This window comes from Aegilops tauschii, chromosome 1 (assembly GCF_002575655.3).
Source record: "Aegilops tauschii subsp. strangulata cultivar AL8/78 chromosome 1, Aet v6.0, whole genome shotgun sequence".
Classification (NCBI taxonomy): domain Eukaryota; kingdom Viridiplantae; phylum Streptophyta; class Magnoliopsida; order Poales; family Poaceae; genus Aegilops; species Aegilops tauschii.
In genome coordinates, this window is record NC_053035.3 from 461590087 (window position 1) to 461610997 (window position 20911).

General features: G+C 49.5%; 2 protein-coding genes across 2 annotated transcripts; both read left to right on the top strand.

The window, feature by feature from the left end:
* The first annotated feature begins 932 nt into the window (after positions 1-932).
* On the top strand, positions 933-2982 carry LOC109745359 (probable polygalacturonase At1g80170). The gene is made up of 7 exons (XM_020304476.4): positions 933-1191; positions 1268-1399; positions 1479-1887; positions 1975-2056; positions 2140-2248; positions 2350-2472; positions 2585-2982. Exons 1-7 carry the CDS (start codon positions 1045-1047, stop codon positions 2885-2887), a joined length of 1305 nt encoding a protein of 434 aa, XP_020160065.1. The 5' UTR covers positions 933-1044; the 3' UTR covers positions 2888-2982.
* A 471-nt stretch (positions 2983-3453) lies between these two features.
* LOC109745360 (arabinogalactan O-methyltransferase 2) lies at positions 3454-4811 on the top strand. The gene has a single exon (XM_020304477.4). It carries the CDS (start codon positions 3709-3711, stop codon positions 4522-4524), a length of 816 nt encoding a protein of 271 aa, XP_020160066.1. The 5' UTR covers positions 3454-3708; the 3' UTR covers positions 4525-4811.
* The last annotated feature ends 16100 nt before the right edge of the window (positions 4812-20911 follow it).

Genomic DNA, 20911 nt, shown 5'->3' on the forward strand with positions numbered 1-20911 from the left:
CGCCAAATTTGAGGGGAGACCATGCCCAGCCTTGCTGTGGTCGATCAGAAACTGCTCCGATCGAGCCATGTTGTATGCCGAGCGAACGGAAAAATCCCCAGATTTTGTAAACGCCCAACTAGCAAAATATCCACCTCCCCATCTACTAATAGGAATCCGCAGAATATTTTCAGCAACATCGTTCCTGAAAAAAGCTCTGACTGACTCTTCATTCCAAGAACCAACCTCCTCATCAATTAGACACTTGACCTTGGCAAGGTTTCGAGGAGAATTACAGAGAGAGGAAGGCTTGGAGAAGAAGAAGCTCAGGGGATAAGATCTCGATTTGCTACAATCATTTCGTACCTCACACCTACATACGCAACGTCTATATATCTGAGCACGATGCGCCGGTCCCTCGGCCCACGGACTGAGGCCCAAGTTACAAGTCGTTGCAGTACGGGTCAGCGTTAAGCAATTCGACTCATAAAAGAACAACTCGAAAACAACACAAAATGGGGAAAGCTGCGGTATGGGGTAAAATGTGGCAAGAATTTCTTGAAAAATGAATAATATCTGTCACAAATATCAATCTCGGGGTAAAAAATAAATAGAATTTACTCTAAAAATAAAGAGCCCATTTCACGATTGGTGGATCATGATGCCCAAGTTGGCTAGATCGCGCTTCTTCTCCTTGACTTCTATGAAGTTGAGTATCAAGCTGCAAATGAATGCCAAGATCGTCCATCTACAAAGTCAAACTGATCACCGGGAGAAGAATCCCCACGTGATTCAGGCCCGGGCTGATCGTCCGGCGATCGCAGGTGCACGGGCGAGAGATGGCTCCTCCCGCAGATCCGGATCTTGTTTCGTTCTGTACTCGAGTCGATCGTGCGACGCCGTGCTTGGCCCTTGGCGCCCACGTGTCCGTCCGTTCGCCCGCGCGCCCTTATCCTCCACCCGCCCTGCCGCTGCCCCCCACTCACCGAACTCAGCTCGCGCCAAATCAGCTTCCGTCACTGAGCAGCAGCAGCGTGACTGAGCTCGTGCGTGCGCGCGTGCAGCATGGCGCTTCTTGCAAGTGCGCCGCTCCTGCTCGCGGCCCTCGCCGGCGCCGTCGCCCTCCTGCTGCCGGGCGCCGCCGAGGCCCGCGTCCTGCTCTCGCTCGACGACTTCGGCGCCGTCGGGGACGGCATTGCCAACGACACCCAGGTGCGCGACGCCGCGAGTGCCATCGATCTCGGGCGGCACGGCGGCATTCCGTTGACTCTCCCCTTGTTTTCTCCAGGCATTCGTCGACGCGTGGGAGGCGGCGTGCGCCACCGGCGGCAACACCTACCTCAACGTCCCCGCCGGCAAGTCCTACCAGATCTGGCCCGTCACGCTCGCCGGCCCCTGCCGCGGCGAGATCAAGCTCATGGTATTCATTCCCCCTTCTTCTCCCTCCGCCACGTCACAGTCACAGTCACAGTACACTCTAGCTAATTCGTGCCTCGCAGATTTCCGGGAACATCATCGCGCCGGAGAGCCCGGAGGAGTGGGAGGACGGCGACCAAGGCAGGTGGCTCCACTTCACCGGCGTGGGGGACCTGTCTCTCAGCGGCGGCGGCATCGTCGACGGCCGGGGCCATCAATGGTGGGCGGGGGCCTGCGAGGACGAGAACTGCACCTCGTACCGCCAGCACGAGGTCGCCCCCATGGCGCTCCACTTCGAGGACTGCCAGGACGTGAGCGTCAAGGGCCTCACGCTGCAGAACAGCCAGCGGCAGCACCTGGTCTTCACCCGCTGCTACAACGTCGAGGCCAACTACCTCCGGGTCACCTCGCCGGAGTACAGCCCCGGCACCGCCGGCGTCCTCGTCGTCAGCTCCACCAACGTCCACATCAAGGATGACCTCTTCTCCGTAGGTACGCTGCACTGGTTCTGAATCTGAACTGAAATTTTCTCTGGCAGGCGAATTCTGCTGGTGTTTATATTTTGTGTGTCATTTTCAGGTGGCGACTGCGTGTCGATTGTGGGCAATTGCTCCGATGTCCGGCTGAGAGCCATCTCCTGCGGGCCTGGCCTCGGCATCAGGTAATGTGTCGTCTCTTTGCAAATACTAGAATTTTCATCAAATCTTAAGCTGAATGTGTCATCTTCTTCTTCCTCATCGTCAGCATTGGAGGCTTGGGCGAGAACCAGAGTAATCACAAGATAGAGAAGATCAAGACGGACACCATGTTCATCTCCAACACCAAGAACGGCGTACGCGTCAAGACCTACGAGGTACTACAAAGCACAAACCAATAGCCAAAATTCTCATCTGAACCAAGAATGGCCGTGTGACATGGTAACATTTTTCTGTGATGTTCTTGTTCATCCTTCAGGACGGCTGCGGCTTCGCGCGCAAGGTGAAGTTCGCGCAGATCATGATGAGGAACGTGGCCAACCCCATCGTCATCGACCAGCACTACTCCGCTGCCAACCGGGGAACTCAATGCGGCACGCCGGTACGACTGAGCTCGCCGGCCGTCTTGTCTGAATCCGATGGTGCATTTCACTGCCTAGCAGCAGAACGCCGTGCGTGTCTCTGAACTTGTTTGTAACTCTGTCGTGGTACAGAACGGGAGCGCGGTGGCGGTGGAGAACATCAACTACATCGACATCACCGGCACGTCGGCGACGGAGCGGGCGGTGACGTTCGCGTGCAGCGACGCCATGCCGTGCAGGCGCCTGTATCTGGACGGGGTGAACCTGACGACGGCCGGCGGGGGCAGCACGTCCGCGTTCTGCCACCAGGCGTTCGGGAAGCACGTCGGGGACGTCCTCCCGGAGTCGTGCCTCGGCAAGGAGGACTTCGTCCAGCTGCAGGCGGCCCCGACCACCGGAGACGCTCAAGACGGAGAAGATGCTGCTGATTGGTGAAACTGTTCCCAGAATTTGATATTGTAGCGCGAGCTTGTATGCGGTGTGTGTGGATTCATGAAATAAAACATTTTTTTGTTTGAGATAGATATAAATGAACATGCCTTCAAAGTCAAGCATAATTTCCAAGACAAGACAAAAATATGATAATATCCATGAGTTGTCCATTTGTCCAACCAAAGGTAACAACACAACAGTATACTTCCCCGGTCGGCGAATAAATATACATCTAGCTTTTGTCTTTAGAGTTTTAGAACTTTGATCAACTTTATAGGAAAAACGAGCAGCATTTATGACGTTAGATTAGTATCACTAGATTCGTTTTGAAATGTAGTTTCATAATATACCAATTTGTTGTCATATAGAAGAAAGGAGTACTAATTTAGTCAAATTTTCAAACTTTAACTTAAAACAAAAAGTAAAAGTACACTTATTCGTGGACATAGAGAGTAGTATCATAGATTCGGTAAATTTGACAATTTTAACTGTGGATAAAATCATTTCACAAAATGAACTGCCTCTAAAAAATTCACTTAGATGATAGATTCACTGAAGAACTCAACAGCACCTCAACCACGTCGCGGAAAGTGACACGGAGTCAGCAGCGAGGGAAACAGCCAGCGCGAAATAAAGTCAATCCCCACCAGCCGGACAGCGATCAGCAGAGGTTAGAGTCACCAAAGCCACACACCAGATTCAGATTTGGGAGCAAATATTTCTCAGGAAAGAAGAAGAATTCAGAGCTGCAGATGCAGACGAGATCTGCTTGAAGGAGGAAGACCAGATCGAGAAGAGATTGAGCAGCAGCAGCAAGAACCAAGATGATGATGTCGCCGAAGCAGCTGCTGACCACCATCCTCATCGTCTTCTCCACGCTCTCCTTCATCAAGCTGCTCCTCCTCACCCACTCCGCATCGTCGTCGCCCGCGCGCCCCGGCCGGTCGGCCTGGGACGCCGCCGGCTCCGGCAACGGCACCGCGGCCACGGACGGCCTCAACGCCAAGGAGTTCGCGCTGCTCCGCTCCGTCGTCGCCGCGCGCGCGCCGTGCGGGCTGCTCGTGTTCGGCCTCTCGCCGCAGCTCCTCGCGCTCGCGGCCGTCAACTCCGGGCAGGGCGCCGCCACCGCCTTCGTCACCGACAGCGCGGAGGACGCGGACAGCGCGCGGCGCGTGCTCGCGGGGCGCGGCTCGGCGGCCGTCCACCGGGCCAGCTACCCCGACCCGGCCGGGGAGGCGTGGGCACTGCTGCGGCGCGCGCGGGCGAGCCCCGTGTGCGGGCGCCCCACGGGGACGGTGCGCAAGTCCGGCTGCCGGCTGGCGCTGACCTCGCTGCCGCGGGAGGTGCTCGACGCGCGGTGGGACGTGGTCGTCGTCGACGGGCCGAGCGGGGCCGGGCCCGGGGAGCCGGGGCGGATGGGCGCCATATACACCGCGGCCGCGCTAGCGCGCGCGGCGGCGGGCGGCGCGGTGGACGTGGCGGTGCACGACATGAACCGGACGGTGGAGCGGTGGTACGCCAGGGAGTACCTCTGCGAGGACAACCTCGTCGCCGCCAAGGGGCGCCTCTGGCACTTCCGTGTCGCCGCCGGCGGGCCGCCGGATGCGTTCTGCTCGAGTGCTCCGGTTCAGATCTTGTAACCTGAGCAAGCGGAGCAAGATCGCCGGCGGTGGGCAGGGCACGACATGTCGGCAAGGAGGGCTTCGTCCAGCTGCAGGCCCCGACCACGGGCACCGGAATGCTGCACGGAGAGACTGAAAATCTTGATGGCGAAGAAAATGCAGATTGGTGAAGCTGTTGCGAACTTGCAACCATTTCGGCCGTGGTCATGTCTGGCTGTCTGTGATCTTGTAATGTGATACAGCAACAGAAGAGGCATGAGTTTGTCTCCAATCTTAAAAATTCGTAAATTTTTCGAGAGATACAATTTTTCTTGTGTCCATTTTTTTTGAATAAAAGAGGGGCTCCGACGACAACTGAACCCTATTACAGAATAACAAGGCTCCCAACAAATCAAAGACAAGTTCAGAGATAACAGAGAACGACACTAGTGAACAGGAACGAAGTACATCCAGCCGAAGCACATCGTCAGTAGCCCAGCCTTCACACTCCTGGCCTCCATCCTTGCGACCCTAGCTAAATCTCACTTGCCACCCGTTCGATTAGTTTTGCCCCCAGCATTAGCTTTTCATCCGGGCTTCTTTTCTGCAAAATTGACCAATCAATAACCTAGTTGCACATGGTATGAACGATAATCATGGGATCATGATTTTTTTTTTTATCTAAACACAATATCATTTCTGCATTTCCAAATGGACCAGAACAAAGCAGAAACCCCAACCAGCACCAGTTGTTTTTCTGGTTTCTGAAATGTCTTTATCCAGATATTCAAATACTCATTTAAATTTTTTGGAGTTGTTTTAAGATCAAAAGAACATTTGACCAGACTCCAAATCAATCTAGCAGCGAGCAATCAAAAAACAAATGATTAATGTTCGCATCTTGTCCACAGAAAACACAATGTTTTCCCCCCTTTCCATCCTTTTCTAATCAGATTATCTGTAGTTGAAATACTTCGTCTAGCAAGCAGCCAAAAGAACATTCAAATTTTGGCAGGGACTTTCATTTTCCACAGGAACTTGTGAGGGAAACCTACATCAGTCCTAATCAAGAAAGCATAAAGAGATTTCACACAAAAATTTATGTTCTCTGTGAGCATCCACAAAGGTTGGTCTCTGCCCCTATACATTCTTACTTCCCATATCTAGCTTCCAAGCTAGCCCACAAATCAGCAGCTTCACCAATCAGGTTTCTCCTGAAGGTAAAACCACTCCATCCTTTACTAATGGCCTCTGCAACAGATATATTGTGGTCAAAGCTAATATTGTATATCTTGGGATAGGCATCCTTTAAAGGTTTGGATCTCACCCACCAATCTTTCCAAAACCTAGTATTTTTTCCATCCCCCAACTTCTTTTTAACATGTTGGTAGTAAATCTTTTTAACCCCCATCAAACTCCCCCAAAATTGAGAATCTCCAGGTTTTTTCTCAATCCCACTTTTAACATATTTATTTTTAACATATTTATTTAAAAAAATATTTATTTAAAAAAATATCAACTCAGATACCACTTTCAGTTTCTAATCTACAAAACAACTTAGCCAATAAAGTTTTATTCATGATTTCTAGGTTTAGGATTCCCAAACCACCCTGCTCTTTTGGTAAACACCAAGTTTTCCAATTAACTAAATGATACTTCTTTTTATCTTCATTTTCTTGCCACACCTTTTTTCTTGTGTCCTACGGCTAGAGCATCTCCATTTCGCCCGTGGTCATGTCTGATTGTCCAATCTTGTAATGTGATACAGCAACAGACGATGTAGTTTAGGCACTATTTTTATTTTATTTTTGCGGGAAGCACAATTAGAGCATCACCAACAGGAGACAAAAACCACAGATGAAAAAAATGTTTTTTCTTCCTTTGAAGAAAAAAAGGCCACAAGAGGAGACCAATCCTGCATTGCCACAGTTTTTTTTGTCCTAACCAAAAAATGCTATAGAAATTATATATTTGGGTCACCACTAGTAGAGGACCAAAAATCAAAAACCATAACCGAACCCCAACCACCCGATCCAAAACTTTCCCACCGCCGCCTCTTCGTACCCCACCTCGGCATCGGCCGATTCTCCCGCTGTCGACGCCACTCCCTTGGCCGCCCCGAGCCCCACCGCTACCCCTTTGCCCGTTCCCGTCAGTCGGGACAGTCCGCCACGACCCCGCGTCCGTTGTGGAACCTCGGAACATCATTGCACATTCCCGCCGATTCCAGTCATTCCCATGCCCCTTTGCCGATCAAAATTCTTGCCGCCGCACCAACGTCGCCCGCTGATGTCGGTTAGCGGCCAGGCGAGCCCCACTCGATCGGTGTGACCACCGCCGAGTCGAGGCTCCATCCGGACCACTCGTCGCTCAAGCGGCGCGAACCGCTGGAGTTGCAGTCCCCTGATTCCCCTCTGGCTCCTGGTCCATCTCAACGCCTTTCCTGGGCGGTCCAATGACCGTGTCGGCCTAGGCGATCTACACCGGCCAAAATTGAGCTTGGTGTCTGATACGTCTCTGTCGTACCTATAATTTTTATTCTTTCATGCCATTATCTTACAACTTTCACATACTTTTGGCAAAAAATTATATTATTTTTGGGACTAACATATTGATCTAGTGCCCAGTGTCAGTCCTGTTTTTGCATGTTTTTGTATTTCGCAGAAAATCCATATCAAACGAAGTCCCAACGCGATAAGATTTTACGGAGAATTCTTTTTGGAATATATGGGATTTTTTTGCGCAAGAATCAACAGAAGGGGGGCACAGGCCCCACAAACTCAAGGGTTGTGCCCCCCACCCTAGGGTTGTGGCTCCCTCGTAAGCCGATTGGAGGTATCCTTTGGCCACAAGGAAGCTAATATCCGGAGAAAATCCTCAAAATTTCAGCCCAATCGAAGCTACGGATCTTCGGATATTTAAGAAACGGTGTTCGGTCAGAAAACATGAACGCAAAACAGAGAAGAAAACAAGGAGAGAGATCCAATCTAGAGGAGTTCCCGCCCCTTGGGGACCGGGAGGCCAAGGACCAGAAGGGGGAATCCTTCTCCCATCTAGGGGGAAAGCCAAGGAAGAAGAAGGAAAGGGCTCTCTCCCTCTCTCTCCCGGTGGCACCGGAATGCCGTCGGAGGGAACCATCGTGACAACGGTCTACTCCGACAACTCTGTCATCTTCATCAACACCTCCATCATCTTCCCTCATCTATTATCAGCGGTCCACTCTCCCGCAACCCGTTATACCCCCTACTTGAACATGGTGCTTTATGCCACATATTATTATCCAATGATGTGTTGCCATCCTATGATGTTTGAGTAGATTCATTTTGTCCTATGGGTTGATTGATGAGCATGATTGGTTTGAGTTGTATGTTTTATTTTGGTTTTGTCCTATGGTGCCCTTCGTTCTGCACAAACATGTGGGATTCCTTTGTAGGGTGTTGCAATATGTTCATGATTTGCTTACTAACAGAGTTGCGTGAGGGACAGAAACACAAACTTGGGTAAGTGGGTTTTTGCGTATGGGATTAAAGAGGACTTTACACTTAATGATATGGTTGGGTTTTATCTTAATGATCTTTAGTAGTTGCGGATGCTTGCTAGAGTACCAATTATAAGTGCATGTGATCCTAGTATGGAAAGTACGTTAGCTTATGCCTCTCCCTCATATAAAATTCAATAATGATTACTGATCTAGTTATCAATTGCCTAGGGACAAATATTTCTAATTGTTCTACAAAAGCTCTCTACTAAACCAATTAACTTTTTCTTATCTTGCAAAGTACTTATAGTTTTATTCCCGCAAACTAGTTTTATTTCTTGTTCTAGGTAAAGAAAACGTTAGTGTGCGTAGAGTTGTATCGATGGTTGATGGAACTTGAAGAGAATATAAATTCTATCTTTAGCTCGTCATTGGGTTCGACACTCTTACTTATCGAAAAAGGCTACAAATGACCCCCTATACTTGTGGGTTATCCGTGTCCACAAGGTGTTCGACAAAATTCTCTAACGTAATTACGTTTCATTTTCTGTCATTTGTTGCGTCCTAAGACTTGTTCGTGATGGTAGATGTTGTGTTGTGTAGATGATTTGTTGCCAATCCTCGTCGTCGCCCGTGTATGATGATTCCTCCTCCGAAGAGGAATATGTGTGGGATGAATATGAGGAGATTGCCATGGTCATGTTGCTCGACATGGAGAAAAATAAGCGGCCAAAGCATGGTGGTTCCATTGTCTGTGAGGTGATTCGTAGAAGGAGGTAAGATGTGCATAATAGACTCATGCTTGATTATTTTTGTGCAAATTCGGTGTATCCAGAGAGATACTTTCAATGCCGATTTAGAATGACTATAGATTTGTTCCACATTGTCAACTATGTCAACGAGCATGATCGATTCTTCATGTAGAGGAGGAATTGCATCGGAGATCTTGGATGCAACACTATCCAAAGGGTGACTTCAGCATTGTCCATGATTGCATATGGTATTCCTACAGATTTGATTAAACATCACCTGGCGATGGGAGAGAGAAATTACATAACATGTGTGAAGCAATTTGCTAGCGATTTCTGAAGTGTTTAGGCCACAGTATTTGAGAGCATCCAGTGCTCAGGACCCTCATAGGATTTTCGAGATGAACAAAGCATGAGGGTTTCCCGGGATACTCAACTTTGTTGAATGGATGCACTGAGGTGGATAACTTCCCGATGGTATGGCATAAACAGTTCAAAGGCCGTGTGAAGGATGCCCCTGTCATTCTTGAAGCTATGGCAAATCATGAGACATGGTTTTGACATGCCTGGAGCTTGCAATGATATCAATATGCTCCACTGATCACCACTCTTTGCACGGTTCACTACCAAATCTAAAGATTCCTTAAGTTGGCATACGTTTTTTTCTTCTTTTGTCAATGATCGGTGACAATGAATGCTATGAATGTTCGCTTCCACTAATGTCGTATAAGAATTGTGAGGTGCCCATAGCTTCCCGGAAAGAAGAAGAGTCATTGTCGTTTCCTGACCGATATGATTGCACATATTTACCCTCGCCTCAGGAAATACCACCAGTAGAGTCTGCAGAAGGTGTCGTTCAGGAGAGATGCTGGGCTCTAGAAATGCAAGTGAGATACCCGCCCTCGACCAATTTAAGATTGGATCAGTGTCATCTATTTCCCTGGTAATGAACTGAAAAGGAGACTGTCACCGCTGAGAACGAGACATCACAAGTTGTGGTTCTTCTCCAGCATAAGCTAGCTGCTGGAACCCACTGAGTCCAAGTTCGGAAAAGGATTGGACTCTGCGACATCGACCAACGCGACGCTATACCAGAAAGACTCAAGAAAGGTATTGGGGAATCACCGTCAGTGGAGTTTCAAGCAAATGGCCACTCATACAACATGAGTCACTACCTAGCGAATGAGATATATCCAAAGTGGGCAACCTTTGTGTTGGGGGGTATAAACCGGCCAGGAAAGGCCGGGTTACCCCCATAATGAGTTATTTTTATTTGAAGCCCATGAAGACAAGAAGTATGGCTCTTTACGAAGGCCCAAGGCCCAGAGGCGGGTTATGGCCTATAGACATAAACCGTCATATCATATGTAACTTGTGTTGTAAGATAAGAAAGGTAGAAACCGAGCCGGACACGTTTATGAGCCGGCCTCGGGATTCTGTAAACCGCCGGGCGTCAACCTGTGTATATAAAGGGACGACTCGACGGCGGTTTAGGGACAAGAAACAACAACTCGAGAGCCAGGCATAGCGGATTCGCTCCCTGGTCATCGAAACCCTAGCAATTCCATAACAACTAGATTAGGCCTTTACCTTCACCGCAAGGGGCCGAACCAGTATAAAACTCTCTGCGTCCTTTGTCCGCTTTAACCCCTTTAAGCTAACCCGTCGCGATGGCTCCACGACTAAGTCCTTTCACTAGGACATCTGCCGTGACAAAACCACGACAGTTGGCGCCCACCGTGGGGCTATCACACGATGGTTTCGACTTCTTAGAGGGCAGCTTCGAAGGGCTCAAGGGATATGCTGTGGGCCGGATGACCAAGAGTCGTCGCGGCAAGCTCTACATCGACAACGCAGGCTGGGGCCCCGAGGCCGGCTCAATTGAGTACGGGTACCGGGTCCCCTTCGACGGCATTCACGTGTTCATTGGCAAGATTGGCGAACCGGGCCCGAGCCGGACATCTGCACCGACATCGTCGAAATGGCTCAGCGTGCGAGATCCGCCCCGGTTAAGCCTGCCATGAAGCGTGCCTTCGTGGGAGTCATCCACGGAGTGGAATCTGAGGATAGATCGGAATCTGGTGGTGAAACCGTCGTTTACTCCGGGGACGAGTCATCTACTAGAGAGACCGAGTCATTGTACCAGCTGCAGGATGGCCGTTTTGGGGGCTGCTCCGATGGCGACAGTATTCCGGACCCCCTTGATCCGCCAAGCCGAGTTGCGATCTTCATGGCCGGTACACAGTCAGCGCCACAATCTTCGACCGCCGCGGCGATGATCTCCGGTTCAGCGGCGGCAACAGCAGCTGGGGCGGGAGGCCCTGCGCCACCGCCGTCTCAGGTTTTGTCTGATTTATTCGACACCTTGGCAGCACTGCTAGCGGCTGAAGTCAGCCCGGCGAATCGGGAGCAGCACAACGCAGAAGTGACGAAGGTGAAGGATCAGATAGCACAAGCCAAGGTGGACTTGGCCGCTGAAAACGCCAGGATGACGGCAAAGCAGGCCGAGTTAGATGCACAATCTTATCGGCTTATGTTGGATCAGAATGCATCGAATGATGTAATGAGGAGAAGGTACCGATCTCACCTGCCTCCGGTTTACGAAGCCAGGAATCTCTTCAACACGCCAGGAGCAGGAACCAGCAACCAGCCAGTGGTAAACCGGGTCGAAGCACCTGGAACGGGGACGCCGGTTCAGCCGCGCGCAATGGATCCACCTCCACAGAATATCCCGTCCCAACACGTGTCGACGCCTCCGGGTCATTACTCCAACCCTTTGGATAACATAGTCGCAGCCACTTCACGATTGGCGGCCCTCCCAGTCGACGGTGAGTCCCCAGTAGCGGTGGAGACGCGACGGGCTAGGGAGCTCCTTCAGACAGCTTTGACTCAGCAGCAGGCTTATTCATACAGTCGCGAAAGGATTCATTCCAACCCCGACCAAGCCGGAGTTACATCTGGCATATTGATGAACCGGCCGTATCGAGCAGTGCGCGGAATCATAATCCGCCTCGTGGCCATAACCCGGCAGGTGGCGGTGTTGATGCTCAGGACGTGGTGGATCGTGCTAGGGCACGTCGAGAGGCCGAGTTAGCGGCACAGAACGCGGCCCGTCAGCTTACTCTGGTTCGTCCAACAACTTCGGTGGAACCAGGAGTCACCTCCAGTTCTTTGGGGGTGCCGTGTTCGTCCCGGCGCTACGCAATGTACGGCTGCCCAAGGATTTCAGGGGCCCACGTAAAGTGCCAAATTACACTGCCGATTTATCCCCCGAGTCATGGGTTGAGAGCATGAGATGGCAATGGAGATGCTGGATGTTGATGATGCGGCATGTGCTAAATACTTCACCATGATGTTGGAAGGGACTGCTCGCACTTGGTTGAAGAACTTGCCAGCTAACTCCATTGGATCATGGGCCGAGTTAAGAGCCCGGTTTATTCAGAATTTCAAAGACACTTGCAAGCAGCCCATGTCAATTGTGGACTTAGCTGCCTGTGTTCAAGAGGAAGGAGAATCAACAACCTGTTGGGTGCGTCGGGTTTCAGAGATTTTGCACTCATCGGACCGCATCAACGCTGATACAGCAGTTTTAACGTTGGAAGGCAATTGCCGGTTTGCACCTCTGAAGTTGAAATTGGGACGGCTCAAACGTCATTGCAATGACATGGGGACACTAATGGCAGCTCTGGTAAAGTATGCCGACTCTGATAGTACCAAGGACCCCGAGTTTGATGATGACAAGACAGGGAAGGGAAAGAAGAGTGGCAGCACCAAAGGGCAGCAGCATAACCCGGCGGGTCATAGAAACAGCGGTAAGCGTAAAGCGGATAACAGTTTAGATTTTGTGGCTAATACCAACACGCAGGATAATGGCCAGTGTCGTAAGGGTAAACCGCCCCCGCATTGGTGGAGGGTCAGGTCCCAATCCTGAGCGCCTGTCTCACCTGTTAAACCAGCCTTGCCCAAAGCACGGGTCACGGGATAAGCCGGCCACGCACCTCTGGAAGGATTGTTATATTATGCGGGAGTTCAAAAATTCAGATTTTTTCGGTATGAGCATGGAAAGCGTGCTGATCGAGTTCATTCGTGAGAACTGGGACATCTTTGCATGGAAACCCTCCGACATGCCAGGTGTACCGAGGGAACTCGCTGAGCACACTCTTAATGTTGATCCCAAGTTTAAACCGGTCAAGCAGTTTCTCCGCCGCTTCAATGAAGAAAGGCGCAAGGCTATTGGTGAGGAGGTAGCCAGGCTCTTAGCGGCTGGGTTTATCGTTGAAGTATTTCATCCTGAGTGGTTGGCTAATCCGGTGCTGGTGCTTAAGAAGAACGGCACTTGGCGTATGTGTGTGGATTACACAGGTTTGAACAAGGCTTGTCCAGCAGATCCTTTTGCTCTCCCTCGTATTGATCAGATCATTTATGCTACGGCAGGTTGTGAGCATTTGAGCTTTCTGGATGCATACTCTGGTTACCATCAGATCAAAATGGCAATTAAGGACCAGGAGAAGACAACCTTCATAACTCCCTTTGGAGCCTTCTGCTATGTATCTATGCCTTTTGGGCTCAAGAGTGCCCAGGCGACTTATTAGCGCTGTGTGCAGAACTGTCTTCATGACCAGATCGGGCGCAATGTTCATGCTTATGTGGATGATATTGTGGTGAAGTCCAGAAAGGAGGAGACATTGATATATGATTTGAAGGAGACTTTTGATAACCTCCGGGTTTATAAGATGATGCTTAATCCGACCAAATGTGTCTTTGGTGTACCGGCAGGCAAGCTCTTGGGCTTTCTGGTGTCTAACAGGGGCATTGAAGCTAATCCGGAGAAAATCAAGGTTATAACTTCTTTGGCTAAACCGAAGTGTATCAATGATGTTCAACACCTGGCAGGCCGGATTGCAGCCTTGAGCTGGTTTATCAGTCGCCATGGGGAGAAGGCTATCCTTTTATATCAGATGCTGAAGAAGACGGATGACTTCGTCTGGAGTGACGCCGCCAATGAAGCATTTGAGGACTTAAAGCGGCAGCTAGCCGAGCCGCCTGTCCTTATTGAGTGCAAGGAGCGCAAGGAGGCCGGAAAGGAGTATCCGGTTCAACGGCCGGTTTATTATACCAGTGAGGTACTTATTGAGTCCAAGCAAAGGTACCACATTGGCAGAAGCTGGTGTATGGAGTTTTTATGGCGAGCCGGAAGCTTAAGCAATATTTCCAGGGTCATCCCATCACTGTGGTCAGTTCTACTCCTTTGGGGGATATAATCCAGAACAGGGAAGCAACTGGCCGGGTTGCCAAGTGGGCCATTGAGCTTGGACCTCATGGGTTAAAATATATGCCTCGGATGGCAATCAAGTCCCAAGCGTTGGTGGATTTCATCAATGACTGGACGTAGTTACATGCGCTAGAAGAGAAGCTGGATCATACTTATTGGACTATTCACTTCGATGGGTCCAAGCAATTGGAGGGCTCGGGGGCTGGAGTCGTATTAACTTCCCCACGAGGTGATAAGTTTTGTTATGTTCTCCATTTAATGTTCCCTTGCACTAACAATGCAGCTGAATATGAGGCTTTACTCCATGGTCTTCGGATGGTTAAGGAGATGAATTTAAGCCGAGTTAAGTGCTTTGGTGACTCAGACCTGGTGGCTCAACAAGTGTCTGGTACTTGGGATTCCAAGGACCCACTCATGGCAGCATATCGTCGAGAGGTGGACATTGTTGCAGGTCACTTCAAAGGTTATCAGGTCGATCATGTGGACCGGCGGAAGAACGAAGCAGCGGACGCTTTAAGTCGCTTGGGTTCCCAGCGTAAACCGGTTCCACCCAACGTCTTGCTGGATGTGCTACATAATCCGTCGGTCAAGCTCTCTACAGAGGAGGATTTGGCTGGTCCTGATCCGGAGGCTCAGTTGGTGGCGGCTCTTGATGTCATCCGGATTGGATGGTCCCATATTTGGCGTATATGAACCGGGGCGAGTTACCGGAGGATGAAACCTTGGCCAGACAGATAATCCGGCGGTCCAAGTCCATGACTATTGTCAATCGAGAGTTACATCATTGCAGTGTAGCAGGGGCGTTTCAGCATTGCGTGTCTCCTGAAGAAGGCTGTGAGATTTTGCGTGAGATGCACGAAGGATATTGTGGTCACCACGCCGGTTCAAAGTCTCTGGTAGCCAAGGCTTTTCGTCATAGTTTTTATTGGCTGACGGCTCATGTCGATGCTGAGGACTTGGTCAAAAGGTGTGATGGCTGTCAAAAATTCTCACGACGCGCTCATGTACCGGCTCAAGAGTTGAGGATGATTCCAATCACTTGGCCGTTTGCGACTTGGGGGCTGGATATGGTTGGCCCCTTTAAGAGATCCAATGACAAGAAGACACACCTTTTGGTGGCGATTGATAAGTTCACTAAGTGGGTGGAGGCGGAGCCAGTCACTAAGTGTGATGCAGCTACGGCGGTACAATCCATCAAGAAGGTGATTTTCCGGTTTGGCTTTCCACACAACATTATAACTGATAATGGTACTAATCTGTCCAAAGGTGCTATGAAAGAGTTCTGTCAACGTGAGCACATCCGGCTTGACGTATCATCAGTAGGTCACCCCCAATCTAATGGTCAAGCGGAAAGAGCCAATCAAGAGATCTTGAGAGGCATCAAGCCCCGGCTTATGGTTCCTTTGCAACGGACGCCGGGTTGTTGGGTGGAGGAGTTACCTTCTGTGTTATGTAGCATCAATACCACACCCAACAGATCTACGAGTTACACGCCTTTTTTCATGGTTTACGGAGCAAAGGCGGTTCTCCCTAGTGACATCCGTCATGATTCGCCTCGTGTGGCGGCTTATGTTGAAGCTGACAATGAGAAGGCACGACGGGAAGCACTTGACCTGCTAGATGAGGAGCGTGACATTGCAGCAGCCCGTTCGGCGATTTACCAGCAAGATCTGCATCGTTATCACAGCCGCTGGGTTAGAACCAGAACATTTCAAGAAGGCGATCTGGTGCTCCGACTCATCCAGGATCAGACTGGTATGCACAAGTTATCCCCGCCTTGGGAAGGGCCCTTTTTGGTCAGCAAGAATTTGTATAACGGGTCATACTACCTTATAGATGTTCGAGAGCACAAAGACTCACGTAAATCGGAGGAGGAGACCCACCGGCTGTGGAATATCGTGCATCTTCAGCCTTACTATACTTGAGCCACAGGCTCTGCTTATGTACATAGTTATGACAATGTATATATTATGATCAATATAATAAACCGGAGCCTCGGCTAAAGCGGGGCATCTGTTGTTTTTCTTACATCATGTGTGGTTACATGGGGGCTTATGTTTATAAAGCGGAGTCCGGTTTACCCCTTGATTCAGCTTATAAAGCCATATATAAAAATCACTTGGGGGCTTGGTCGTATTCGAACCATAGCTACACCTCTTGATCGGCGCAAGGCCACCAGGAAAATCACTTGGGGGCTTGGTCGTATTCGAACCATAGCTACACCTCTTGATCGGCTCAAGGCCAAAAGAAAATTACTTAGGGGCCAAAGAGAGTGTTGCAAAAGCACAACTCAAACATAGGCACCCACTGAGCATAGCTCAAAATATTGCTTGGGGATTCTTTGCTTCGCAATGAACAAAGAATCTACACTTGTAATAGGCTATCAAGCCACGGCTTGGAAGCCAGGTGTATTCACCTAAAACCCCGGGTTATCATGCCTTTTTAGGTAAGCCACTCCGTCCAAGTAAACCTGGTATGACCCGCCGAACGATTGACAAGTCAATCTCATAGACCCTGAACTTGTCAAAGTTAAAACGACGATTGGTTAAAGATTGAGGTCCATCTTAAAAGGCTTTGTGAAATGGTTTAATCAGTGGCCTGGCAGCCCATGAAAAGCCTCGATTTGGGGCCTGGCAGCCCGTGAAAATCCTCGCATGTTCCTTTTATGCTTTTATTTGCCAAGTTTTTTCTCCTTTGATGAGGTTTATAATGTTTTTTGATAAACCGGCGTTCATTGACCCGGCTTGGCTTTCAACTATAAGTTGTCAGTACATGATCAGTTATAATCCGGCACTTATTAATCCGGTCTGGTTCCGACTATAAGTCGCCAGTATTATATATGGATAATCCGGTGTTTATCACAACCCGGTACGGTTTTATCATAAACCGGCAATATATGGAAGAAATTATTAGTATTCAAGATTAGGGTTATCACCCTTACTGCAAAAAGTTGGTAAATCAACGATGTGATTCAAGGTCACAGGTATTATCTATTTTTTGTTTATTTTCAAATACAAGCCTTGGTTATACACCCTGGCTATATATCTGGGCATCATGACCCGTCCGGCGGTAAACCGCCAGGACACTTTCAAACTTTATGTACGCAGGAACAACTGGAATAAACTGCTATGGATTATGAGCATAATATATCTTAAGCATGGCGGATTAACAGTGTCAGGCAAAACAAATATGCGCGATGGCATAGCAGACCAAGAGTTTGAACTAGCCTATTACAAGGCGCTTTAATGCCCAAAAGTATAACTGTTTTCACCAAGGGTCGCAGTATGCAGAAGGCTAAACCGGCCTCCGGATCATGACTCGTCACCAGGCTGACTTGACGGCTGTGGATCATCTTGCACCGGTTCATCCTCCTCCTCTCTACCCAGTGGCTGGAAGTCAATGGTTGCCCAATCGATCCCATTTAGGGCTTGGAATACAGCTTCATCACTTATAAGTGTGGACGGTTCAACGTCAGGGGCATAAGTGTGCTTACGGATTGGAGGGATGAGATTTTGGACATCAGGAATCGGTGCAGCAACCCGCTTGTTGTCAGCATCATAAATCGACTGATAGTATGATAGATCAGTCTCTTCAGCCAGTTGGCAAGCCAGTGGACGTACTTCTCTGGTTATGGCTCGGAGGGCATCATTGTCAAAGTCTGATCCATCTTCCTTTAAACTTGGATTTCCTTTACCCACATCCACCGGATCAAGATCAGGCACCCATGCTTTAGCCCGGGTTAGCGCGGTCAGAGCACCTGCCCTAGCAGCTGATCTTTTTAATTCTTCAACCCGGGCAGGTAGCATTGACAACCTTTCTAAGGTTTCCTTGATTAAGGTTGGGGGCGGCTTGTTGTGAGAAGCGGTGCAGATGATCCGTTGCGCGCCGGTGTATAATTGTTCTATCAGAGTATAGGCAACCTTCAATTTCTTCCGCATGTCAGAGCCCAGCTGAGTAATGCGAGTTCCTACATCACTGCGGACATCAGTAAACCGGCAACTTATGGGATAATACATGTTGAAAATTTAAAGGGAGGATGATTACCAAATACAGCAGTGGTCATAGCATTTATCTGCCGCTTTAAACCGGTTAGTTCTTCTACCACCGGTCTAAGGGCTGCTTCTGCGTCATCAGCCTTCTTCTGCAAGGTGGATTTTTCTATCTCCCATCCGCCCGCTCCTTCTTGAAATCCCCCTTCAGTTTCTCCATGGCCGCTAAGGCGCTGGTCAGCTCATCTTTTGCCTTGAAGGTTTCTGCTTGTTGGGACTTGATGTTTTCTTGAAGATCAGCAGTTTGGGCTTCCTTTTTGCTCAGCTCAGCCTATAAGAGACAGATATAACATGAATGGGCAGCACATATTTTAAGTACCAAGCGCATAACAAGTTATACACTTGATACTTGGGGGCTAATGCCTATTTGCTTGTTATCAGAATTTTTTACAAAGTCCCAAGCACAATACAAGTATTATTCTTGGCACTTGGGGGCTAATGTGTGTTTGCTCAAAATAAATAGTGGTAAAAGTCCCGGTTCATCAAGGAAAGATAAACCGGCCCTTGGGGACTACACTGGCGAACGTGACAAGATTATTATTATAAAGTTCCGGTTAATCTTAATAAATTGTACCGGCCCTTGGGGGCTACGCAAGCAAAGCTGAGATATTACAAAGTCCCGGTTCAGATCGATATCATAAACCGGCCCTTGGGGGTTACTGGAGTTGATATTTGGACAGAAGAGAAACAGTCATGCAGAGTTAAGCAGTAGTTACCTCATATCATTCCTTCATCAAGTTCACTAAATCGGCTTCATAGTCGCGGCTTGTTGTGACGCCCCCGATTCAATCGTACACTAATCATACACGCAAACGTGTACGATCAAGATCAGGGATTCACGGGAAGATATCACAACAGAACTCTAAAAAAAATAAGTCATACAAGCATCATAATACAAGCCAGGGGCCTCGAGGGCTCGAATACAAGTGCTCGATCATAGACGAGTCAGCGGAAGCAACAATATCTGAGTACAGACATAAGTTAAACAAGTTGCCATAAGATGTCTAGCACAAACTGGGGTACAGATCAAAAGAGGCGCAGGCCTCCTGCCTGGGATCCTCCTAAACTACTCCTGGTCGTCGGCAACGGCCTGCACGTAGTAGTAGGCACCTCCGGTGTAGTAGGAGTCGTCATCAACGGTGGCGTCTGGCTCCTGGGCTCCAGCATCTGGTTGCGACAACCATGTAGAATGGAAAGGGGGAAAAGAGGGAGAAAAGCAACCGTGAGTACTCATCCAAAGTACTCGCAAGCAAGGATCTAGACTACATATGCATGGGTATATGTGTAAAGGGGCAATATCGGTGGACTGAACTGCAGAATGCTAGAATAAGAGGGGGATAGCTAATCCTATCAAAGACTACGCTTCTGGCAGCCTCCATCTTGCAACATGTAGAAGAGAGTGGATGGTAAGTTCACCAAGTATCATCGCATAGCATAATCCTACCCGGCGACCCCTTCCTCGTCGCCCTGTGAGAGAGTGATCACCGGGTTGTATCTGGCACTTGAAAGGGTGTGTTTTATTAAGTATCCGGTTCTAGTTGTCATAAAGTCAAGGTACAACTCCAAGTCGTCCTGTTACCGAAGATCACGGCTATTCGAATAGATAAACTTCCCTGCAGGGGTGCACCACATAGCCCAACATGCTCGATCCCATTTGGCCGGACACACTTTCCTGGGTCATGCCCGGCCTCGGAAGATCTACACGTCGCAGCCCCACCTAGGCACAACAGAGAGGTCAGCCCGCCGGTCTAAATCCTATGGCGCAGGGGTCTGGGCCCATCGCCCATTGCACACCTACACGTTGCCTGGGCGGCCGGAAGCAGACCTAGCCTAGCAGGCGTTCCAGTCCAATCCAGCGCGCGCCGCTCAGTCGCTGACGTCACGAAGGCTTCGGCTGATACCACGACGCCGAGTGCCCATAACTGTTCCCGCGTAGTTGGTTAGTGCGTATAGGCCAGTGGCCAGACACAGATCAAATACCAAGATCTCGTTAAGCGTGTTAAGTATCCGCGAATGCCGACCAGGGCTAGGCCCACCTCTCTCCTAGGTGGTCTCAACCTGCCCTGTCGCTCCGCCACAAAGTAACAGTCGGGGGCCGTCGGAAAGCCAGGCCCACCTCTACCGGGATGGAGCCACCTTCCCCTTCAGCCCCCATCTCCGAACAGTATCATAAGTAATGTAACAGTATAAAGTATATATCATATGCCCGTGATCACCTCCTGAAGTGATCACGGCCCGGTAGTATAGCATGGCAGATGGACAAGAGTGTAGGGCCACTGATGGAATACTAGCATCATATACTAAGCATATAGGATTGCAGGTAAGGGTAACAACTGTAGCAACAATGACAGGATATGCAGCAGAATAGGATTAACGGAAAGCAGTAACATGCTACACTACTCTAATGCAAGTAGTATAGAGAAGAATAGGCGATATCTGGTGATCAAGGGGGGGCCTTGCCTGGTTGCTCTGGCAAGAAGAAGGGGTCATCAACACCGTAGTCGATCGGGGCAGCAGCGGCGTCGGTCTCGTAGTCTACCGAGAGAAGAGGGGGCAGAAACAATAAATATAATGCAAACATAAGCATGACGATGCATGACATGACTACGAGCGGTGCTAGGTGTGCCCCAACGCGGTAGTAGGTGATACCGGCGAAGGGGGGAAACTTCCGGGAAAGTATTCCCGGTGCTTGTCGTTTTCGGGCAGATGAAACAGAGGTGGGTTGTTGCATGTTTGCTATGCTAGGGACGTGCGGTGGATGAACGGACTGCGTATTCGGTTCGTCTCATCGTTTTGAGCAACTTTCATGTACAAAGTTTTTCCAACCGAGCTACGGTTTATTTTATATTAATTTTAAAAGATTTAAATCATTTTTTGG